General features: G+C 39.5%; 1 protein-coding gene across 50 annotated transcripts in view; it reads right to left on the bottom strand.

The window, feature by feature from the left end:
* Positions 1 to 251: 251 nt before the first annotated feature.
* The window catches only part of MAP4K4 (mitogen-activated protein kinase kinase kinase kinase 4), a 188,050-nt gene continuing 163,008 nt past the window's right edge, over positions 252 to 25,293 (bottom strand). For 17 of the 50 annotated variants that reach the window (XM_027622424.2, XM_035728830.1, XM_035728829.1 and 14 more), the window contains 10 exons: positions 24,562 to 24,753; positions 22,374 to 22,491; positions 21,880 to 22,050; positions 16,076 to 16,219; positions 9,661 to 9,795; positions 7,139 to 7,239; positions 5,418 to 5,567; positions 4,700 to 4,859; positions 3,823 to 3,962; positions 252 to 1,919 (listed from right to left, as the gene is read on the bottom strand). In XM_027622424.2, coding sequence (XP_027478225.1) covers positions 1,836 to 1,919; positions 3,823 to 3,962; positions 4,700 to 4,859; positions 5,418 to 5,567; positions 7,139 to 7,239; positions 9,661 to 9,795; positions 16,076 to 16,219; positions 21,880 to 22,050; positions 22,374 to 22,491; positions 24,562 to 24,753 — 1,395 coding nt within the window. In that variant the 3' untranslated portion in view covers positions 252 to 1,835. Of the gene's footprint in view, positions 1,920 to 3,822; positions 3,963 to 4,699; positions 4,860 to 5,393; positions 5,568 to 7,138; positions 7,240 to 9,660; positions 9,796 to 16,075; positions 16,220 to 21,879; positions 22,051 to 22,373; positions 22,492 to 24,561; positions 24,754 to 25,293 lie in introns of all 50 variants that reach the window. The other 33 variants (XM_027622430.2, XM_035728834.1, XM_035728847.1 and 30 more) reach the window with 3 other exon arrangements.

Genomic DNA, 25,293 nt, shown 5'->3' with positions numbered 1-25,293 from the left:
GTTATCTTTTTGGGAGGAAAATCCTCCTTTTCCATGTTGTAAAAGAAACTTAACCACAAAGGAGGATTAAGCCTAGGAAACACCAAGTTCTGTTTGGTAAACAAAGTTTAAAGCCACCATCATGCAATATTCCCACTCCAAACTCAACCAGAGGAAAGTAAGTTGGCAGAGCCAGGACACCGAGCATTGCTCCTTTACCAAGAGATTAATAGTCTCAGAGGAATCGAGTGACCATGAAGCCATAAAACAAATTATTACCCAAGACATTTATTACAAATGTCATGAACATATTCATAAAGTAAAACTGGTTTAAAAAACAGAGAGAGAACAAGAGAGCAAGTGAGAGGAGAAAAGCCAGGGCTTTGATATTACAACTAAAACACAGGAAGATGCCATCTTATGAATAAGCAGTATTAACTACATTCTTAAAATAGTTTTAGTGCATTGCATTTTTAGAAAAGGGAAACACCACCCCTCCCCACCCCAAGAAAAGGTTCCTGCAACACTGAACAGTTTGTGTGACTATTCTAACATGACCATCCGTCTGCTACCAAACCCCGAATTGAGAACAATGAGGCCTCTTATGTTGTAGGCCATAGTTTGCCCATCAACCACTAATGGTGCATCTGGTGAAAACAAAGCATTCTGCTCTCTGAACTTAGAAAACAGATTGCATCTGTCAGCATGATGAAGCCATATGGCTATTTCCCATCTTCAGGGACAATTTCTCTTGTGCCTACTGAAACCTGTGACAAAATTAACAGTCAAAACTTCAATCTGATAGTTTTGGTATTAAGATTAAATTAAACATTAATGTTTTCCTCCAAAAAACATAGAAACTAAACCACCTCTTAATGCATTACAAATAATGAGGTAGGCAAAAAAACAAACATGTGGTTGAAAAATTTCTTTTCCTCTGCAAGTGCAGACTGTGGTAAAACTGTTGTCGCACTTCTAGGTTTAAACAAAAATTAAACCTTTAACTGAGGCAGTGCTAATACTGTCACACAACAAAGTTCTGGCCATTATACAAATGCACACATTTTCTTTTTCTTTTTTTTCTTTTTTTTTTTTTTAAAGAACCATCTGCACATGATTTAGGCAAAACCTGGTACACAGAAAAATGACTGAGTTTTTGGCCAAGCCAAAAAAAAAAAAAAAAAAATCCAAATAAACAAAATGGGACCCCCTTAACCCACCCCACCCTGCCCCCCAAGCCCCACCCACAAAGGTTATCCTAGTAACTGTGTCTTTCACATTTTATAAATATTAACTTCTTAAACCTGCACCTTCTTCTTTGACCACATATTGTCACATTACAAAAAAGAAATGTCAATTAAATACACTGTTAATGTTACTATATTAAATCTGCTCTCTGCTTCAGCAAACTGCTCGTTAGACCACCATTTTACACCTCCGTGTGCCCACTTCCAACAAAACCAATGGCATGTTCATAGTCTCCACCTTCCATACCCATAAGACAGAGTCACTCAGAGACAAGGAATTCTGGAGCTGAAGGAAAGGCATTTGCTTTCTGGTCTGATGCTCAATCCCAAACACTTATAGCACCTGATGGTAGAATGTGAACAGCACCAGCTGCATTGCAGCCTTGATTTATTTTTGAGTAGGGAAAAGAAGAGAAGGGGGATAAACTGGTAAGAGGTGCAAGAAAGGAAACAAAACGAAACAAAACAAAACAAAAACCCCACACATGGTGTCTGCACACATAGCTGTCCTGGACCACACCGGTGCAGCTCTGAGCTCCAGTTGCAAGGAATTCCAAGTTCTCAGGATCCTGAAGACTCTGGGGACCAGCAAGCCTCATCTCACTGCTTCTACCAGCTCAGAAGAGAAGTCCTGCCTAAGGTCATGAAGTAAACCTGACTGCTGCCACCAGACCGAACAGAGGCAAAGAAGACCTGCAAAAGCAAGAGAAAAAGAGAGGGAGAGATTTACATGAAAACACAACCCAGTCCTCGGGAGCAATGCTTCCTATAGTTCCTAGGCAGATAACCTAGAGCCACTGCCACCTCAACAGCTCCAAATGCAGGAAGCTTTTAAGCCCAAAGGCCCTTTCCAAAAGAAAATCTGAGATGATATCAATTTATCATACATAAGTAGTCATCATCTCTGTAGGCAATTTTTATTACAACTAAGAAGGCTAACATTACCATACTGTGAGAACTCAAAAGAAGGAATTGATATTTCTGAAATTGAGCAATTTCTTTTTTACCTCCACTGCTAATAATATCTAAAAGATAAATGTGTCTGGGAAAACACAATGAGCAATGGAGAGGACTCCTCACCAACCTGCTTTTTCTCTTTTAAAAACCTAGGCTAAAATGTATTAGTTATTTCATAGGACTCTATAGTCAAAATTATGACAATTTACTTTTGGGCCTTTTATTAATAGACTTTAAGGGATGTAACATTATAAATAATAAAAATATCTAAATGCCTGAAGTTCAAAGAATATTATAGTTATGGCTACATTAAATATACTCAGGAAAGCCAAAAAGCCGGCAAAATCCTGTATTGGGTCAGAGGTTGTATGGGGTTTCAAGGTAAACAATTTGGGAGATACTATTAGAAAAAAATGTGAACTCCATTAGTAAATGAGCTATAGGATTGCAGGAAAGTAGGCTGGTGGTGATGCAGCTTATTTAGTGAGCAAGTAGTTAGGCAGGAGGACCACCCAAGGACAGATCTACAGCTCCTTTATCAAGCTGAATTTTTAAATTTAATCTGAGCAATCAGTGGGCCAGTGGCTAGGATATTTAATATATTTTAATGTGAAGCAAGGGGTGGAAACGTTCTTAAGAAGCAAATTCCTAAGGCTGCAATGGGCTGCCCCAGGTGGGCAGAGGCTTTCCATCCAGGTGGACGGATGAGAAAGAAAGTTGGGCTTGGAAAAGGCCAGGCCCACCGGGAGGTCCTTCTCAAAGGAAGGTGGGATGGGTCAACACCCAAGGCCATCCAGCTGCTTCACTCCAAAGCTGGCTTAGGGAGGGGCTTCCAGGGACAAAGTAGGCCCTGGATGAGACAAGGATGTGGCCAGTTTTGAAAACCAAAGGTTTTAAATGGGGCTTTGAAGCCTTGGGGTCTCAGCTGCAGGAGGTGTTCATGCTTCTGCGTAAAATGACTTATGTGGTTAGGTATTGCTGACACGCGAACTATAAAGTTATTTTACTATTCAGAAGCAGACAAGTGGTCTGATGCATATCAGGGGAGAGGAAACTTTTACCTACCCAAATTTGCAAGAGGGTTCCTTCCAATCACAAAAGAATCCCATTCATTTAAAATGGCAGCTTTAACCCTTCCTGTCCCTAAACCCAAACATAGCTCACACAGATCACCTAATGGGGTTAAAAACAACCAGCACAAACAAACCAACAAATAATGATTTTGGCGGAGATAAGTATCTCTTGTCCTCTTATAAGCAAACACAAAATAGAATATACTCCATCCCCCATAAACAGGTTTAAAAAGTCACTACTAGGAGGGCGCCTGGGTGGCTCAGATGGTTAAGCGTCTGCCTTCGGCTCAGGTCATGATCCCAGGGTCCTGGGATCGAGTCCCGCATCGGGCTCCCTGCTCCTTGGGAGCCTGCTTCTCTCTCTCTCTCTCTCTCCCCCTCTGTCTCTCATGAATAAATAAATAAAATCTTTAAAAAAAAAAAAAAAGTCACTACTAAAACATTGCTTGATGAATTTATTTCAGAATCTATCAAAACCCCAAGAAAAGGCTTCACCAAACTCCATGGAAAATAAACCATTACTAAAGCTAGTAGTAGCTAAAAAGAAGTTGTAAGGAAACCATTACCTTGTCATTGCGTTCGCATAAGAATTTTAGTCTTTGAGCCCTTTTGTGCATAAACACACCATCCAAGTGACCAGTTTCCACAGATCGGATCTCTATGGCCTTTTCTCCCCAGCCCATCGTCTGATTGGATCGAATATATGCTTTTTGAGAAGGGGGAAAACATGTAATTGTTAGATAAGGAAACAGCCATGAAAAGATGCTGCTCTTATAATACACACATACCTGCATGTCTAGCACTTAAGGACTTTTGTTTTTAAGGAACTTTGCCTTTGTAACCTTTTAAAGTTTATCCTGGGAAGTGGTAATTTGAATTCCTGACATGGTTCATGCTTATCGTTAGCAATGACCCACTGGATGCAGAGTTTTGAGCTCTTATTTTTATGAAACTAGTCGTAAAGAAGGCAGAAAGAAGTGATAAAGAGAGACAGTGACTAACTGCAAAGAAACCAGAAGTCGGGGATATAAACTGAAAATTTCAGATATCAACCTTTCTGCCTCTTTATTCTTGAATGCACGCTGGAAGATCAAGAGGCTGTGTTTCTAGTTGTGGCTCTGCCACTCAAAAGAACAAGTCCCTTACACTTTTTCTGTCTCACCTTACTTTCTACAAATCAGTCAACATCTGTTCTATTCCCTGGATGTCTTAAGGATTAAATGACAAGAGTTTTAAAAAATGTTCAATAATTACTTGGATTTTGTTTTAAAATAGACAATGACCAGTCCCATGGTCTACAATCTTACTTGCCACCATCTATTGCCAACCATTCTGCTAAATGACCAGAAGGTCTACACAACAGGTAAAACTTGTCTGATAAATATATGCAGTTTTAGAGAAGGCCCCACTTTTACAAGTGCTACCTTTTCCTCTGATACCTACCTACAGATGTTGGCATCTCTCCCCACTGCAGAACCACATCCTTGGTGATTCTTCCATAGGTATTCACATAAACCCCTTCATCTTCGTAGCACACCAGAAGCTCCATGCCATCTGTGTTGGGGAGGATGATGATTGCATGGGGTTTGATGCTACACTGGATCTAGAGAAGAGGAACAAAGTACAGGGAAGTAGGTTTGTGGTTATTTCTATCCCTGCAAAAGTGCTCAAAAGATTGTCTTGGTGAAGGCACTGGTTAATATTCTTGGTGAATAAATACAGCAATTGAATAAAATTTTGGAAAACCCATGCAGTATATATCCCAAAGACTAGCTTTTACAGGTCATATACTCTACTAGTTCACATTTCTGAGGCCCCTGGAACATATCTGGATTGTGGACTCCATTAAGACATTTTGTTCCCCAAACCATTCCCAACCCAGGGAAGTTCTGGCCTGCCAGCAACTGCCCCAAATCCATCCCATGTTAGTCAAAGCCAGGGCTAAGAGGTTTTCAGGAGGGCCTCAGAGAGCCAGGAGAATGGATTTCCACTTGTCTCAGAGCATGCAGCTATTGAAAATGGCACATCGTTTAAATACTCACCCCCATACCAAGGGGAAGCAAGAATCCCTGCTTGTGTTAGTTCATTAAGCAGAGTAAAGAAAAAAGTCAAAACAAAATGAAGCCAGTCAACCAACCATAGAGTGTGGGTTCTTTCTTACGTGTGTTGGTAGATAAATGTCATAGACGGATCCTGAATCCACATCTACAGCATGGAATCCAGCACAGGATCCATAGATCACTTTCAACCTCTGGCCTTCCTCCACAGTGAGATCCACCAGCAATGGCTTATGTACCAGTTCTCCAAATGACTATAAAGAAGTAGTAGACAGAGTAGAGAAGCAGTAAGACAGAGTAGAACTTATTTCTGATAGATCAAACTAGAGAAGCCAAACCCAAGGTAATCAGTTATTCAATTACTGAGCTACTCTGGCAACAACCATAAGCAAAAATACTCTAGAAAATAAGTCTTTTTAAATTTATTATGATTTTGTCTGTCAATCAGCATCTGAAAGACAATTCTTCCGGAAGTCACATGGCAAATTCCTCCTAGTTGGCCCAAGAATTCCACTCTGTTGTTTGCCTTGGTGACAAATACATCTAAAGTGAAATAATCAGGACTTTCTGTAGTATACTGTTCAACTAGTCAGATGCAGGCAATGGAGAAAGAGGAGGAGTTGTAGGAGTCACATATTGAGAATTTTCAGTAAGGTCATCATAGTCACCACACAGACTTCTACTTTCATTTCTCGACTAGAGTGATACAGTGATGAAAAGCTGTACTGGAAGAGCCTGCATGACCTATAATGGACTGGGTGACCCCAGTTCTTCATTAGTATCAATACCTACAGCTCACAAGACAGACTTAATATATTTATAAAAGCAACTCAGAGAGTACACCTGGCACATAAAGGATATTAAGACCAGATCTCAGAAGACAGCTGTAATTTCACAACCAATTACTTTAGGTCAATAATATGTGGATTTATTTTTTAAGCAAACATGGTAACCCCATTTATCCTGCTTTACTGGGGAATCAAGCAATAAGCAATCTAAATATGTCAATTTTCCAAATACTTGAAGCTTACCCTTAATAAAATGTACCAAAAACTATTTTAAAAAAATAAGTAAATAGCATCATTTTGGATGAAAAATTCTTAATTTCTTGATATGCGCTAAAACAGCCTCAGGGCTATGCTTAAGGTTTTGTGTCTAATATTGGAAATGAGGTTATTAACTTATTTATATCTACTGTCATAGTAATATCATTTTAACTAAGGATTTCCTAAGTTTGTATCTAATGTAAACTCTAGAATTATAAAAAATAATAAAAATACCCAGAGAAAACTGCTACGATCTTTCTACAGTTTTTCCCTTAAACAAAAATGATATATTATTCATGTTAACTTACTTTTTCTATTTAATGCATAATACATATTCCTTGTGTCATGAAGAATTTCTGTAATTTTTAGTACTCTATCGAATAGCTATACCTTCAAGCTGCCTACTGTCGGCATGGAGTATTATCAAAAACATACCTAAATCTTTATACACATGCATGACTTCAGGTAGCAGGTCAAAGTCTACTTTTTAAACAGAGAAGGTGTTATTTTGTCCTTTCTTCTGTTACCATATTGACATATCAATCAAAGTGCCTACCAAATATTTAGCTTTCTCCTTCTCATACTCTGAAGACTCAGAAAGCCGACAGTGAGGCTTACTACATTGGAAATGGCCTCTCTTATGATAAAGTTATACACTGTGTTATTACATAATTTTTGAATGATCAGTTTTAACTGTTTATAGTTTTTAAACTTATCCCCTGGCTCTTGGTCACACATGCATGGCTGATGCTACTTTTAAGTACACTTGATGCCGTTACCTTAAAGGCCATAAATTTGTGATATGGCTTGGGTGCCCACGCATAGACCTCCACAGAACTCTTCAAAGCAATTACCAGAAATTTGATTCTTTCATATTTTACTGAAAACAACAAACATAAAACAAGAGAAGCACAAGTCAGAATCAACTTGGAACTCCAAATTCTGTTAATTGTCTTTTGCAAACTTTATAAATATACCTTCTATTGAATCATTCAGACCAAGAGGAGAAAAATACTGAGTGATCAAACCTCAGAGTTTCCTTTTCCAATACTTTTATGTACGATTCAGGCTGTTCCCAACTTTCTTGATGATGTATGGGACTCAATCAACTCCAATACTCTGGTTACTATCAGTGAGTACTTTCACTAATGTTTCTAATCTTCTTAGATTGTAAGTATTTAATAATCAAGGACAATGCCAGCCATACCACTCTGAAGTCTTAAGGGCTCAGTATTACTTCAAAAGGATAATAGTGCGGTTAATCAGTTAAGTATCACTTTGAACCACTTTTTGATCTACAGAGGTAGTGACTACTTGAAGTCTACCTAAAGTTCTGTACAAAAACAGCAGTAGTAAAGGAAATATAGTTGAAAATGCCTTCTTCACATAGCTGTTTTGGTTCTCCTGCAGCCAGGCAACTCTACTTAAAAACAGATGCGCTCTGGGTGTTGTATGTAAGTGATTCATCACTGACTTCCACTCCAGAAACCAATACTACACTATACATTAACTAATAAAATTTAAATTAAAAAAATAAATAAAAAATAAGTGTGGTTACAGCACTGTAAACAAACAAACCCCAGATGCTCTGACAGGCTGTGACCACAAATGTAGCTCTATTAGTTTCTTTATAAGCTATCCAATGTCACACTACTACTTGAGTACTTTGTACATGAGAGATGACTTGTTAACTTGGTAACTCTCCTTGTTAAATTCCATATACAGTCACTATTCAAATAAATCACTGACATTATTAAGACACAAAGGATTACAAGAGGTTGTCCAAACCAGTGCTGCTTAATAAAACTTTCTGCAATGATCAAAAGGTTTTATGTGTGTGTACTGTTAATAGGATAGCCGCTAGTTATATGTGGCCATCGGGCACCTGGAATGTAGTAGTGCCACTGAGGAACTACATTTTAAAGTTTATTTCACATTAACTAATTTAAATATACATTTAAATAGGCCCTCTTCTTGATGGCAACTATACTGTACAGCACAGGTTTTGATAAACAGAATATAATTTCCTGAAAGTATAAAGACAACAAATGAATGGTATTGCACACTCTTATCTCAGAAAATGTTTTGATTCATCCTGTAAGAATGCCAGGCCTGAGGACTGCTGTTTTGTTCCAACGAAAAGCCCAGCGCCGCCTAACACATTTGCCTCTAGCTCCCCTTGTAGGATAATCTATTCTTGTACATTTCACCTGTTTTGATCTGTTTCATTAAATTTAGACTTAGATGATTCTGGTTACACCTCAAGAATTCTTTCACATAAACACAACACAGAAAATCCTAATCCCAAAATTTAATCAAGGAGATAGTAATACTTTTTAGTAATACAGAATCACTCCAATATTGGGGTGGCTCCTGCAGTCATTATTAATCAATGCGCTGAGAGCTGTAGACAGATTACATCAATAAGAAGAAAATGTCAAAGATTGTAATATTCTTGGAGGCAGAGGAACTGACTACAGCATATATTTTATAAACATAGAAAAAATAAAACATACTAGCAGAAATCAGTATATAATAGGACCCTTACGTTAGTCAGTCATAGGTATATAGAGACCATTTGTTGCTTTTTCAAATTCTATTACAATATATCATCTCTCCCATAGAAGTTTAATTTGGCTAAGTTCCATTATTTCCCCTTTATTTCCAACATTAGTACTAGTATTTTGATTTTCTTCATACATAAAAAATTCGTTTTAGTTTTGTTCTTGTAAGCTCTTATTACATAAGAACCACAGCATGCAAGCCAAAAAGAAAAAAAAAAACAAGACAGTTGCTATGAAACACTGGCTGACCAGCCTGATTCATTTAGTAGTTAGAGCACAGTAGCTCTCTGCACAGTGCACTTCATTCAAAACGACAAGCCACAGCTCTTTGGTCAAACTCTCAAACTTTCTATCAGTGACTGCCAAGAACCCAAAGTCCTCTAAATGGAGAATAGGACTGGAGTGCAAAGCAAGAATCCAAATTGGCTGGCTTTCCTTTGGCAAGGTTTCCTTAGAGAGGTTCTTGTGGCCACAGCTTGCAGAGAAGAATGTGGACTGTCAAAGAGGAAGGGTGAAAAGCCTCGCTTACAGATGAACTGTGAGGATGAGACGGACAGAGGACAGGGTGAGCAGCAGGAATGAATGGTGTTATGCTAAAAGGTGCACTGTGAGTCTAGATGACACTTCAGGATTAGAAGATGCCTTAGAAACATAATCGCAGAAATGAGCTAGGGGGATCGGGAACAACACTAACTAAACCCTGCAAAACAAAATCTCATGGCCCTCCTGGAACTTACCAACTTTATAGTGTACACATCCTTCCAAATCTCCCACAGTTGTCCATCCCTGCTTCTTCTCAACTTCTGGATCATTGTGAAGTATTTTATTTCTTAACCAGGACAAATAGTAGACACGTAACTTATCCTTTTTGCCTATCAAAACAAATATAAATATTTTACATGCATAGTCAAAGTAGATACCATCATTAATAATAGTAGCCAAAGAAACATCAATGAACAACGAATATCCTTCTAAGGGAACCATCTCTATGAGTTTTACTAGAACCTCAATTTAAGCTATTCAGATGGACTTTAAAATTCCTATAGAATTATTATCAAGTATAGGCCTGAGTTAGAAGGAAAGATTTTATTTATTTATTTATTTATTTATTTAAGAGAGAGAGAGAGACTGAGAGGATGAGAGCGGAGGGGCAGAAGGAGAGAGAGAATCCTAAGCAGGCTCCACGCCCAGCGCAGAGCCTGATGCGGGGCTCCATCTCACGACCCTGAGATCGTGACCTGAGCTGAAATCAAGATTCGGAGGCTTAACCAACTGAGCCACTCAGGCACCCCGAAAGAAAACGTTTTAAAAGAATAAAGAACTTAGACTTATGTAAACAGTCAGTATTCATAAACCACAAAGTAATACAAACACCTACACAGCAATACAACCCATAGAACTTACAAGGCGCTTTCACAAGTATAATGTCCTCTGATTCTCAAAACTCTCTGGAATAGCTATTATTTCTCATTAGACAGCATAGAAAGATTAAATAAATCACCCCAAGGCAGGGACTCAAATCCAGCAAAAAGCAAGCCATAAACTGGAGATCTGTACAACTTACAGAGCTGACAGAGGACTCACCACCTATAAATCACTTAGAAGAGAGAAAACCCAACAGAAAAAGTGGGCAATCGACTATCGACTACAACAGGCAAAAGAAAACAACAGTACTAAAAGTAGGGAAGGTGTGGAGGAACTAGAAACTAGTGTTAACTGTTAGAAGCACTTTGAAAAGTCTGACATTATCTAATAAAGTAGGATAAATGCATACCCTACTTATGATCCAGCAATTTCTCTAATATAAATGTCTGTGTATGAGCCCCCAAATACAAATGAGAATGTTCATAGCAGCATTGTTCCTAAGAGCTGTAAACAGCAAACACAAACACGTATCAAGAGTAGAACAAATAAATTGTGGTATAGTCATACAAAGAAATGAAGTGGAACAAAATAGCTCTATGAGCAACAACAAAATGATGTTGAACAAAAGAAACTAGACAAACTGACAAGCTTAAGAAGAAAAATCATATGATCATATCAACAGATGCAGAAAAAACATCTGACAAAACCCAATATCCATTTCACGATCGAAAACTCACAGTAAATACGAATAGAGGGGAACTGCTTCAATTTGCTAAAGAACATGTATAAAAAACTTACGGCTAATACCATACTTAAAGGTGAGAAACTAGATACTTTCCTCTTTAGGAACAAGGGAAGGGTGTCTCCACTTACCACTCCTAAACATCAAAGTAGATGTCTTAGCTAATGCAATAGGACAAAGGAAATAAACGGTATACAAACTGGGAAGGAAGAAATACAGGATTATGTAAGTAGAAAATACCAAACAACTGGCTAAAAAAAAAATCCTGTAACTAATAAAATGATTATAGTAAGGTTGCAAGTTACAAGGTTCATACATAAAAGTCAACTGCTTTCCTATATACTTGCAATAAGCAACTGGAAATTTGAAATTAAAAACACAGCACCATCTACAGAAAAACTAAAAACAGGGGTGGCCTGAGTGGCTCAGTCAGTTGAGTGTCTTACTCTTGATGCTGGCTCAGGTCATGATCTCAGGGTTGTAAGAGCGAGCCCTGTGTCAGACTCCACGCTCGATGGAGAGTTTGCTTGAGATTCTCCCCCTCTCACCCGCCCCTCCCCCCACCTCTCTTTAAAACATTAATACATCTTTTTAAAAAAAGCACCGAAGTCAAAGGATATACTTAGTTATAAATCTAACAAAGGAGCCCTAAATAAGATCTCTATGAGGAAAACTATAAAACTCTGAAGAAGAAAGAAATTAAAGGAGACCTAAACAGATGGAGATATATTTAATGGTCATGGATAGAACTCAATATTGCTACAATATCAGTTCTACTCATCTAGGGAATCAATGTAATCCCAATCAAAATCCTATCAAGTTATTTAATACATATTGATAAGCTGACTCTAAAGTTTATATGGAAAGGCAAGAGCCAGAACAGCCAACACAATATTGAAAAAGAACAACTTTGGAGGGCTGATACTATGTGGCTTCAAGATTTATTATAAAGCTACAATAATCAAGACAATATGGTATTACCAAAGGAAAAACAGATCAATGGAACAAAACAGAGAGCCCAGAAATAGACCCACACAAAACACTGATGTGGATGTGGAGCAAAAGGGACTCTTCATTTGAGGTCTGTAGAAAATCAAAATGATACAGCCACTTCGGAAGACAGGCTGGCTATTTCTTACAAAGCTAAATGTAGCCTTATCTTATGCTCCAGCAATCATGCTCCTAGGTTTTTAACTAAACACATGAGTTGAAACTTTATGTCTACACAAAAAGCTGTCCACAGATATTTATAGAAGCTTTATTCATAATTGCTAAAATTTGGAAGCAACCAAGAGGTCTTTCAATAAGTGAATGGATAAACAAAGTGGCACATCCACACAACGAATTATTCAGCAGTTAAAGAAATGCACAATCAAGTCATGAAAAGACATGGAAGAACCTTAAATACATATTGCTAAAGAAAGAAGCCAGTCTGAAAAGGCTACATATTACATGATTCCAACTATGACATTCTGGAGAAGGTCATAGAGAGAGTTAAAAAAAAAAAAAAAAAATCAAGTTGTTGCCAGGGACTTTGGGGGAGAGATGAATAGGTGGAGCATAGGGTATTTTTAGGGCAGTGAAATTAGTCTGTTAATGGTGGATAATTATTTGTTTGTCAGAACCCTGAACTGTACAATACAAAGAGTAAACCTCAATGTAAACTTCAGACTTTAATAATAATAATATTGTTAATATCAGTTCATCAATTACAACAAATGTACTATACTAATGTGATACACTAATGCAGATGATAGGGAAAACTGGAGGTGGGGGTGTAATATGGGAATTGTCTATATTTTCTTTTCAACTTTTCTGTAAACTTAAAGGTGCTCTTTAAAAAAAAAACGCAGCCAGACACAAAAGAATGCTTACTGTTTTACCATTTATATCAATTCACTTCAATGAAGGTAAAACCAACCTAAGGTATTTTAAAAGACAGTGCTTTCCTCTGGGGAGCAGGGCGGGCAATGACTGGGAGGCAGCAGAGTGAGTACTGCAGGGGAGCTTCTGGGCTACTTGGGATTGTTGCATTTCTTCACCAGGGTAGGTGAATGGATCCTAGGTGGATGGATTCCTTTTTTTTTTTTTTTAAAGATTTTATTTATTTATTTGAGAGAGAGAGAATGAGAGATAGAGAGCACGAGAGGGAAGAGGGTCAGAGGGAGAAGCAGACTCCCTGCTGAGCAGGGAGCCCGACGTGGGACTCGATCCCGGGACTCCAGGATCATGACCTGAGCCGATGGATTCTAACTGTGACAATTCACTGAGTATATACTTATAATCTGTGCACTTTCTTTGTTACATCTTACACTTTAATTTTTTTAGGTTTTGAAGACTTTTTGAATGTGGGGAAATATTCAATAAAATGTTAAATGAAACAAAAACCATGTAGTTTTATGTATATAGTGTTTCATTCCCATATTGTGATAAATCTTTATAGAAATGAGAAGGAGGAGGGGCGCCTGGGTGGCTCAGTGAGTTAAGCATCTCCTTCGGCTCAGGTCATGATCCCAGGGTCCGCTCAGCAGGAGCCTGCTTCTCCCTCTCCCTCTCCCCTTCCCCCTGCTTGTTCTCTCTCCCTAATAAGTAAATAAAATCTTTAAAAAAAAATGAGGAGGAAATATAAAAAAATGTCAACAAGAGTTGTCTCTGAGATGGGGTAGCATTTTGTTTTATTCTTCCTAAGATTTTTCTATTTTCAAAGCTTCCCAAAATTAACATATTACCTTCATGATTGTAGAAACCATTGCAAAAGAGGAACAGATGGGCAACTGGGTGCCTCAGTTGGTTAAGTGACTGCCTTTGGCTCAGGTCATGATCCCAGGGTCCTGGGATCAAGCCCCTCATCAGGCTCCCTGCTTAGTGGGGAGTCTGCTTCTCTCTCTCCCTCTGCCGCTCCCCCTGCCTGTGCTCTCCTGCTCTCTCTGTCAAATAAATAAAATCTTTAAAAAAATAAAATAAAATAAGGAAAATAATACAGAAAAGTAGACCAAAAAATTTTTACTGGTGTCAGCTGATCAGTGATCCCCACAAATCGTCTTGTTCACTGGATCACAAAATGAAGTTTAAATCATTTTTAGCAGATTTGTTTTTCCACTAATTTTAAACCTACTCCCCGTCAACACTCAAGTTGTAAATGGCTGCTTTCTCATTTAAGTATGAGATGGATGGAGAAATTTCTGCATTTCAACAAAGGTCTTTTACTTACAAGCAAAAGCCTATTTGAAAACTAAAATAACTTGGAGAAATGTTACATATAAACAAAGAAGCTGAGTTAGCAGATGATTAAATCAAAATTGCTGCTGGTTATTACAAGACCTATTTTAAGTGTTTCAATTTTGCATACTCTTGACTCCAGCAATAATAATAAATTATTAGGAAATTATTATCTATGCAACACAGATATGTATGCACGATGGTTAAGTAAGTTACGAGATGTATGTGAAAATGTTTACCTGAGAGGGAAAAAAAGGGCTAAACTAAAAGACAACAAATCAAAATTGCTGCTGGTTATTATAAGACCTATTTTAAGTGTTTCAATTTTGCATACTCTTGACTCCAGCAATAATAATAAATTATTAGGAAATTATTATCTATGCAACACAGATATGTACACACGATGGTTAAGTAAGTTACGAGATGTATGTGAAAATGTTTACCCGAGAGGGAAAAAAAGGGCTAAACTAAAAGACAACAGAAGTAAATAAATTTTAGAGTATGTATGCAAAGAAACACTCTATAGCCACGTAAAACAGATGTCATAGAGAAATGTTTAATAATATGGAAAGAGCAAGCCACATGATCTGGACAAACCAGAATGAATTAAGATACACCCTCACTTCACTACAGTGGTTACCATGGCAGCTAGATGGGGCAGGGGATGCTAACCGCAAGTACAAGAGTGTATTTAACACCTGTTAAAAGTAACTCATCAGTTCGTGGGTGTCATTATTATGTAATTATTCTCTCATTATTATTTTCAGTATGTTTGAAATGTTGCATAACCATTTTTACACAGAATTTCCCCCTTTAAGTCTGTACTGAGTGTGTGTACGCTTAAAGATGAGAAGTTAAAAACTGAAGAGTCAATTGGTATAGTATCTCTGGATGATTTTACATTTCATTTATCCTACTGGCTTTTCTGACTGGTTTCTTATTTTCTAGAATAACATATATTACATAATTTATATGAAAAAAATACCCTTTCCTAAAAAGCAACTTATGAGGGCGCCTAGGTGGCTCAGGTGTTAAGCATCTGCCTTCGGCTCAGGTCATGATCCCAGAGTCCTGGGATCGAGCCCCACATCGGGCTCCCTGCTCCGCAGAAAGCCTGCTTCTCCCTCTCCCACTCCCCCTGCTTGTGTCCCCTCTCTCGCTGTGTCTCTCTCTGTCAAATAAATAAATAAATAAAATCTTAAAAAAAAAAAAAAAAGCAACTTATGTTAAGTGTTAACTGATATAAGAAAAAAAACATAATATGGCACTTTTACCATTGTGGCAGAGTTTCTTCTGCATGAAAGAGTCCTGTGGGTGGAAGCGGGCACAAACCTACACGCTGGAGAAGCCACATTAAGCCCCACAAGCGCCAGGGCAGAGAGTGGTCACGTGGGAGAGGTCTACTAGACAGTGCATGTCAAGACTGCTCTTTAGAGGAGCCACAGGTTCAGGGTGTACTTGTCAGTCATATCTGAATACATTTTTCTATCACCTTATTGTAAAACCATGCTATCGTTTTACCTCATTTAGCCATTACTTCAAAAAATGACCTAAGGGCACCTGGGTGGCTCAGTTGGTTAAGGGTCTGCCTTCAGCTCAGGTCTGGATCCCTGGGATCCTGGGATCAAACCACATGTCTGGCTCCCTTCTCAGTGGGATGCCTGCTTCTACTTCTCCTTCTCCCTCTGCCCCCCCGCCTTGTGCTCTCTCTAGCTCACTCTCTCTCTCAAATAAATAAATATTTAAAAAAAAAAAAGGAAAGAAAGAAAGAACTAATGGAAGTTTAGTGCTGTGAAGCAATCCTGCTTTACTAAATGAACACTTACCAGATATTGTCACCAAGACATTCAAGCCTTCAAGGACATCCATCTGCTGAAATCTTCTTCGGTTGATCAGAGGATATACCTTCCCTTGGCCACTTCTGTCCAGCAGCATCAGGCCACTCTCTGTACCCACTAACAAATTCACTCCTGTTTCAAGGACACAGAAAGACCTGAATTTTATGCTGTGCTTGGGAAACAGTCTGGATGTATGGAAAGGATAACAGCACCTATCTGGAAAAGAGTGGTTTCCTTAATTACACACAAAAAGAAATGCTTGGTTAAAGTGACCAAATGACAACAAACAGAGAAGTGACAGGCTAAAAAGGATATGAGAGAAAACACGCACACCACATCCCCTCAATCTCCTGCATAATTCACCAGTTTCCCTGGAATGTTTTGAGCTCACCATCTCCTTGGTGTTACAGATTCTGTATCTCATTAGCCACATGAGACACCTGAACAAACCTTTGTCGGATACCATGACCTCTTTGTGCTTATCTGTCTTTATTTTCATCAGCAAACTTCTGACACGAGCTATAGATAGCCACCTCAAATCCTTACCAGTTTATGACTGATCCATCTCTCACCTTAAGGTTTTCTTAAAGACCATTCTCCATCATCATCAAAAAAGAAACAATGGCACTCAGTCCTCCGTCCCTTGAACTTCTTAGGAATATTAAAATACCGTGACCACACCATGGGAGCAGTCCTGGCTTCTCGATGTGCTGCCATGGTCTTCCCACTCTCCAGCTGCACTGGGTCTCCTTCCTGGTTTGCACGCACCTTCTCTGCTTCTTAAACACAGATTTCTCCTTTGCTGTCTGTCTGCTGGAGGAGCACCTCAGAACCATCAACTCATAATTCTATACCCCACCTGCTTTTTTACCTGCTATAAATTTCTACTGAGACCAACTTCTCAACTTTTGCCTTTTCTGTAACAGCACCACCACCTGCTCCATACAACCAGCCAAACTTACCACCAGAACCAGAGGAGACCTCCTTCCTTTCCCTTTCCTCTGTTCCCACCCTACTTGAGGCACTGGCCACCTTGTTACTGATGGACAGAGACTTTAACAGAGGTTGTTACAACACCCTCCCCCTCTACCTTCTCATGGCAGCAATCAAAACAATCCTAACCTTCTTACAATACTCATTAGGTCCTACCATATTTTTAGAACTATACATTCTGTATAGGAGGGTACAAAAGCTTCAATTTGGCATTCAAATCTCTCCATACCTTGAACCAACTTACTTTTCTCTCTTTATCATTCCCTTATTTCCCTAAATGCCTTGTTTCCTTGACCTCTAACCTTCATTGTCTAAACCAACTTTGTAACATGTAGTACAGATCACCTTATACTCCTACACAATTGGGCACATACATGTTTGCACTGATTCCCTAAACTGGCTAATAAACTCACTGAGACAGGAATAAAGTATTTGTGCTTTTACAAACTGTTCAATCAATAGTTTCAGATAGATGGAGAGATAGGAAAGAATAGCATGTATTTCCTGAATCACAGGATCCATGACAAACAACTGTGAAGGCAACAAGGAAACACTCTCCCAGCCCCCACTCAGCTCTGTGCCTGTTCCGTACTGAGCAAGTGAAACCCGAACACTTGGAGGACAGAATCTACCCAAGCAATTCTTGTTGAGGAAACTGGAAGCAACTTTTGGGATCTTGGGGAGGCTGGAAACCTGGAATTTACATATGCAGTTAATATCACTGCCATTCAAACTCAAATAAGAACTTCACCAACTAACAGAGTGCCAGGCTCATGAGGACGACAGTTACCAATATGCCGAAGCACTCTTAGGCTCTAAGCTAACGTAACACAATCCCTGGAATCCTCAAAACACGTAAAACGTGTAAAGAGGTGCCCATAAATTCTAGACATCTATAGTTTCCGGTAATAGTGTGACCTGAAAAAAGTACCCCATTAAAAATCTATTAGGCATATGATGCAGCTTTCCGTCTTGCGCTTGCAGACACAGTCTAAGTTTTATGAGAGTATCCTTGTCTATGCTGCCCCACATACACTTCCACCAAATCACAGGTGCTTTCCATCTAGTACAATGGCAGTGAGAACTTGTTAGAGCCTGGCATACTATGAAACAGCTTCCGAAAATTTGAGGGAAGCCTCTCGAATTTTTGGGAAAAGAGAAAAATCTGAGTATTCACTATCCATCTAGAGTGATCCTTAAAAGTAAACAAAACCCTCAAAATATGATCATTTGCACAGATAAGGAAAAAGGCTTATGAATGCATATGGCTCCATCTATCACCTATAACTAAGATTTTTAGAATGTGCTATCCAGACCAGCCTTGTCCAGTAGAACTTTGTACCTTGATGTCCGACGCGTTAGCCAATGGCCACATGTGGCTACTGAGCACTTGAAATATGGCTAGTGCAACTGAAGAACTCAATTTTCTATTTTAATTCATTGAAGTTTAAACAGCCACATGAGACTAGTGGTTGTCATAACAGCCAGTGCAGCTGTGGTTGACACTGACATTTTACTCACCAGATAACAGTGTGGCTTTGAACTGGGGCTCACGTCCTCACACTTTTTTAAGGCTTACCAGCAGGCCATCATGTTTTCCACAAAAACGTTCTTTTTTAATAGAAATATCATACACAACAGATAATGACTGAATTTTAAGAAAAAAATTGCTGTCCAATTTAAAAACTCATTTATCATCACTGTAAGAGAAATTAACATTTATGTAATGCTCCACTCATTTTCATATCATTTTACTTTTTTGTGGTGACTATCTCCCTATCAAATGCAGAACTATAATAGGACATTATTCTTAGTGTTTTCCCTCCATACACCTAGGTGAGATAATTTTAACTAGTTTCAGTTATTTGAAGCAGAAAAACAAAACATTAATTGACAGAGTTGCTTATTAGATAAAGTCCATTCTAAAGGTTCCATTTCGTGTAGTATGTCAGTATTTTCCCAATCTTCAATATCAAGTAGCTGAAAAAATCCATGTCAAGAATCTGGTAATAACTACCAGAAGCATGAGCCTTTGAAATCTTTCTATTATTTGTGGCTTCCAAAAATAAATAGCATCCAAACATCAATCAAGATTTTACAGTAATGAATTAATGAAGGAATAAAAGACAAAGCTGAAAAAGTCTATTCATAAACACAAAGAATGCATACATTTTGGCACTTACACTCCTTGTAATTCTCCATTATATATTTCCAAGAACTGTGTAATTTTGTGAAGTACTGAGTGTTAGCAGTCAAAGGAATATTGACAGTCACTGGAAAATAATCACCTTGGAAATTATGGGCCTACGAAAAAAATTAAGTTGCATGCTGCAATAACCTTTTATAAATGTGTTTTTTAAACCTTTCAACTGTTAGATATAATTAAACTTTAAATGCTAATTGCTCAAAGGTAAGCTGTACTAGGGCACTGCAATTGTATTCACAGGAATCTGGTATAGGTTGACGGGAAAAATGGCTAAGAGCTCTATAACATGTGATTTAAAGTTTCCTTTAAATTTTATGATGATATTACAGGCAAAGCTCTGTAGTAAACTGCAGACAGTTTACTATTAAGAGTGGGAACTGGGGTGCCTGGCTGGCTCAGTTAGTAGAGCATGTGACTCTTGATCTCCGGGTTACAGGTTTGAGCCACACGTTGGCTGTAGAGATTTTATTTAAAAAAATTAAAAAAAAAAAAAAAGGGTGGGAACAATGATGTTCAAATAATCCTGGCTGCAAATGGGAAAGGTGTCTTATTACAAAAATATAATAAATATATAGCAACTCACAAAAGTCAGTTATGTAACACAATTAAAAAAGAATGCTTGAGGCTAGCATGTTCCAAGAAGGCACAAAAAAACCTACCTAACCTATCTAACACTGGTCAGCAGACCTTAAATGTGTCACCATTTCAAAGTAATACTACAGTGTCCTCTGAATTTTCTCCCCTTGTCGGTCTACCACTCTTACAGTACATGTTTTAACTTTTCTAGGTCTAAGTCTCTGAAAGGCTTATTTTTAAACTTAACTTAAAAGGCTTACTTTTTAAACTTACCTTTCAGCTTAGCTATCACAGGCAGTTTAAGGAAACCCACCACCAATGTGCCCCGAGCCAAGAAAAAGTTCAAATGTACCAATTTACAGAAACAGGTTTCAACTTTATGTCATCTGCCTATCTTTCCTTTCCACCTACTGATAAAATGGGAAGTTCCACTGCATCTTTAAAAACACAAGCTCGAGATACTCTCTTCTCTGAGGTATTAAAGAAGTTAATTAGGAAAAAGAAGAATTTTAGTTAAAAAATCATTTAATGGCACAAAATGGGGTCCAGCACTTTGCAGGACAGTAGAGGAATATAAAATCAGTGTTAAGACTGCTACCAAGTGCAAACATTCTAGATAAAAATTACTTCAGCAATTTCAAAAGAATTAACTTAATTTCTATACAAACTGTAATGTATTGAATTTTGATGATACACACTCCCCACGAAAGGCCTTCCGAAAGACCAAACACGGTGGAATTCAACCCTGTGATGTGATCACAACTGGCATTCCCAGAGCAACACTTCAGCATGCCCTGCGGTGACTAAGCTGCCGTACGCGAGCCCGGTAATCCCCTCAAAGTGGCTACTGTTACCTTTACCTACAAGGTTAATACAGAAAAGGCCTTATGATCATCAGGGGACTAAAGATACTCAGTGGTGACAAGGAGCGAAATCCAGAGCTGCAAGAGTGAAAGAGAAAGTGGGTATGTCTGCAGAGGGGAGAAGACTCTCCCGAACCCCGAGGGAGAGGCTGAGCAGGAGCTTGGGAAAGAAGCAGAAGAGAAGTCAACAGACACATACAAGTCTAAAAGGTGGACGAAGAGGAACTTTTAACAAGTAACAGACCCTCTCCTTCAACAGGAATGAGGAACATCTTGAGGTTCAGGAGGTAAGCGCTGAGGCCCTCACGTCAGCCTCAAGGCTTTAGCTAGGTTAGGGGTTGAGGGTGAGGGGTAAGGTGGGCGGGCACAGGAGGGCTGATCTGGTCACTGGGGACACAGAGCCCATCATGAACACTCCAACAAACAGCACGCTGAAGTCAATGTGCTGTGCACTTAAACCAAAATGGATCGCATGTCTTCTGTCCACTTGGCACTTCCTCGGAGGAAGAAACGGACTAGAAAGAGGGTCCCTGCTAAAAAGAGCTGATTTCGGGGTTTAGGCAGAAGGAGAACAAGAACAAAGTGTGGGACTGGAAGATAAGGTACAGCCAAGAGAGGATCTATCTGTGGGAGTGAGGAAGCTGATGGCTCAGGGGAGACAGAGAGGCCAGCCCCCAAATGAGAGAGGGCAGAGTCCTCGTGTGGCAGCCTCCCCAGGTATAGCCTCTTGTGCTGTCTTAAGCTGTGAAGAGGCTGCACGACCACCATGGAGAAGGAACAGGAAGATGGCACCACAGGCTCCTTCTGCACACTCTGGCCCGTGGCAGACTGCTTTTAAAAGCTTCATTTCCACATTAGGCCCAAATCATGAAGAGCAAGGCAAAAATGTTCAGCGGAAACATTTAAAAAGCAATCTACCTTAATCCTTCATTCCAATACCCGGTGGCTGAAACAAGTGCAAGCCTGCACACGCACCTGCATGTTTCTGCAGGAGAACGTAACAAGGGTGGGTATCATGGAAGTCTTCCCACTTATCTGTCAACAACTCTTTACAAAACCCCCGAACTGTCCCAAAACAGTACCTTCTCTAAACGACCAGTCCACCCTTCCGGAAAATAAAACAATGACAGTAACAGTAGGAGTAAGATACCTACCCCATAAGGCAGCGCACAGAATCTCGGAGTTGAATCTCTTCTTATATTTACGAATCTCCGGGGTGTCACTCTGTGGCCTAGTGTTGGTGGGATTCACATTGACCACTGAGCCCTTCCGGGTAGGATCTTGCCTTATGGCTTCTGGTCTCATTCCATCACAGGAAAATCCAACTAGAATACAGTACCCTTGAAATTATTTTCTGCACACACAAACACTGCATCTGCCTCCCTCCCCGACTACACCCCAAGTAAGTATTCACATGTTATAACCAACTCTTTGTCAAGGAAAAGAAATTTGTACGAAATGTATATGGAAAAAGGAAACTGACTATGCAGTTCATTGCAAATAAGGCAATGAAAGCAGGATGGGTGTTTCTGTATCTGAGGTCTGTGCCTGCAAACCACCACCGTGCCATGCCTAAGCCACCAGAAAGAGCAACACAAAGTGACCGAGTCCTGTTTGTCAGCTGCTTTCTTGTTGCTAGTTTACTTACCCACAGAAGTCACTGTTGTCCCACTAGATGGAGAAATCTGTAGTAATCTGGGGTCTATAAAAGGTGTAAAGGAGGAGGAAGATTTGTGTTTCTGGAGTGTGCTACTAGCGGACTGAGTCTGCAATGTAAATTTCAATTTTATTAATACAAATGACATTAAAAAGATGAACATAAAACATTTCAATCCACTTCTGTACTGCACGGTTTCCCAGTAGGAAGCCCTATCCCTCCTGCATCATTCCCCCCAAATACTCTCAGGGGTGCCTCTGCATGTGCACAACACACCCCACCAACAGGCTGTTCAACCTGGAACCACCAAAAGAGCTACATCTTTTTTTAGAAATACTGCTCATCTAAGAGGAATGCTGTGAGCTACCAACAAAATCTATACTTCAGGCTCCTGGTTATTTTATTTTATTTTTTAATAAATAATTATAATAAAAACTCCTAAAGGAGGTTTGAGATGTCTATCTCAGTTCATCAATTTCTGAATTTACTCTTCTGCCCAAAAAAGGCCAATTAACTTCTGTTGGAATATTGGCAAACCTTTACTTCGTATTATTCATTTTAACATGAGCCTCTTGCCAGAAAGCTACAGAAGCTTTGGCGACCACCATTTTAGGCGCATCATCAGGAAACCCGTATTGAACAGGGGCTCATTAGTGAAAGGTGCAAATGACAAGATATGGCACATACTTTTGCTCTTTTAGGAGCACTAGTGTTTTGGTTAATAGTGTAACTTAAGACCAAAAAAAACACAAAGAAAGTGAAACAAATTGTTAAGTGGAAATGTAATGACAATTAAAAACAAAACAAACAGAAAAATAAACTTGCCAGTTTAGTGAGTTAAGGGTTATAGTAAATACTGTACATTAGAGCAAAATGGAGCCAAGTTTAAATATAAATATAAGGAGAAATGTGAGTGTAGGTGGGATATATCACTGGAGAAAAAAGAACACTTCCAATCAAGTGCTTTTTAGTCCTGAAACCTTTCTCGCCCTCCATGGGCAGCTAAAAGTCGCCATATCCTAGAGCCCGAGCCCGCCTAGGCTCCCAGGCTCTCTCCTTCCACTTGACACAGCTGCCTACTGGCAAGCTTCCCACCCTATGCTATGATCAATGGCCAATCCATCCAATGGCCAATCTTAGGCAAGCCCACCTTAGAAGCAGTTGACTTGGCCCTGCTCCTCAGGGGGAGAGGATTATTCTGATTCTTTCTAAAAAGGGAACCAAAATAGGAGCAGGTAGAGACAGGCTCGCAGTTAAATGCTTACATTAACAAGATTGGCTGAAGCTCCATGCCACTTTCAACCTCCTTCAACTGTTAGGCAAATGCATTTAAACCAAACCTCCCAAGAAATCAAACCACTTGTTTAATTTAGTACGGGGTGCTCAAGGGGGACTCTGTCACTGCACTGGGGGCATCATCTTGTTCCAAAGATCAAAGCATCACCCACCTAGCACCCAGACTGAGCACCACAGCCAAGCCTTCAAACGAGCACACAGGATTTCCCATTCAAAATTTTAAATTAAAAGCATGCTCAGACCTTTGCTCTTCTTAGCATCCTAATTTTCTAGATTTCCCTAAAAATCATTTGGCCTTTTCTTAAACTCTGAGTGATTGTGAATTTCAAGGAAAGAAGTCCTTTTAACAGGGTTGGTGAAAACAAATGATTAACCAACAATCTCCCCCGATCAAAAACAAAAAAGCAATCCAGCCCTGTTTGAAGGAGATTCCTATAGAGGATAACAAGCGTGTCCAGATAAGGCCAGGTCTGCTTAACCAAATTTTTCTATATTTTATTTGTCAGATAAAAAGAATGAAAAGGGCAGATTCCACAAACGACTACAAGAATTTCATGCCAAATACATAATGGATCTGAGAACACAGCAATCATTTTATTTAGACTTAAAAAAATAAACTGAATAAAGAAAGCCATGCAACTACACTTATCTAGAGAAAAGTAAACAGTGAACTGGCAAGGTGGAGGGACATTGATCTAGGGTTACGGGATTTGTATGCAGATCTGAAACATGTTACTTGGGGTTGGGGAGAAGGGTAGGTGACAGAAGAAAGCGGGTGGGAAGGGAGGGATGAGGGGCGTGGGAAAGGTCTCCTCTGCAAACTAGCTACTAGGCAGTGCTGGTCAAACCCTAGGAAAGCAGCCAGCTGTGGTGCGAGACATACCTCATTAGTAGTGAGCTTGTCCTGGGGTGTCTGTGGGGACATGGTGGGTGTCGGCTGGCTGGAGGATGGGGAGGAGGAGGTGGAGGAAGTGGAGGAGGAATGGCTTTGCTGTAAGAGATCTGGCAAGAGGTGAATGCGACCGGCAAAGCCATTGCTCTCATGATGGCTGGCGCGCTTTTGGTCAACTGTACTCTGTAGAAAAAACAGGCACACTCGTCTCGCTCAAGCGCTGCTGACATTCCCTATGACCCTACTGATAACTGACTTAAAGGTGCTGTGTGACTTTTCAAACTCTGTTAAATAATCAAGGAAAGACCACAGGAAACTGGTCGGAATTGTTCACACTTCCTCACCGAATGCCTCGACTGAGCCAACAGAATTCAAAGTACCTCATCTGGTGGCCACAGGACTTGAGCGTCAGTGACTGCCTGATTTGGTTTCTCTGCCACACTAGCTGTTGTCACCAAAACCACTCACCCTTTTTTTTTTCTTAAAACATCTTCTTGTCTAAAGCTCTAGAGAGTACCCTGTCGCTTCTTTGAATCCTGGTCTTTTCCACGTTCTTCCCACTTTCTATCCAAATGCATTGCCATTGCATGAAACACACTCAGGAAAAGTCCAAAACACTAGAAAGGCGCCTGTTCTATGTCATGGGAAGCGCATCACTTCTCTGTCTTCTAAGCTAAGAAATGAACAGACAGTTGTAAAGCTGAGTAATCCGAACCGAGCACA

This window comes from Zalophus californianus, chromosome 8 (genome assembly GCF_009762305.2).
Source record: "Zalophus californianus isolate mZalCal1 chromosome 8, mZalCal1.pri.v2, whole genome shotgun sequence".
Lineage (NCBI taxonomy): Eukaryota > Metazoa > Chordata > Mammalia > Carnivora > Otariidae > Zalophus > Zalophus californianus.
This window is presented reverse-complemented; position numbering and strand designations above follow the sequence as displayed.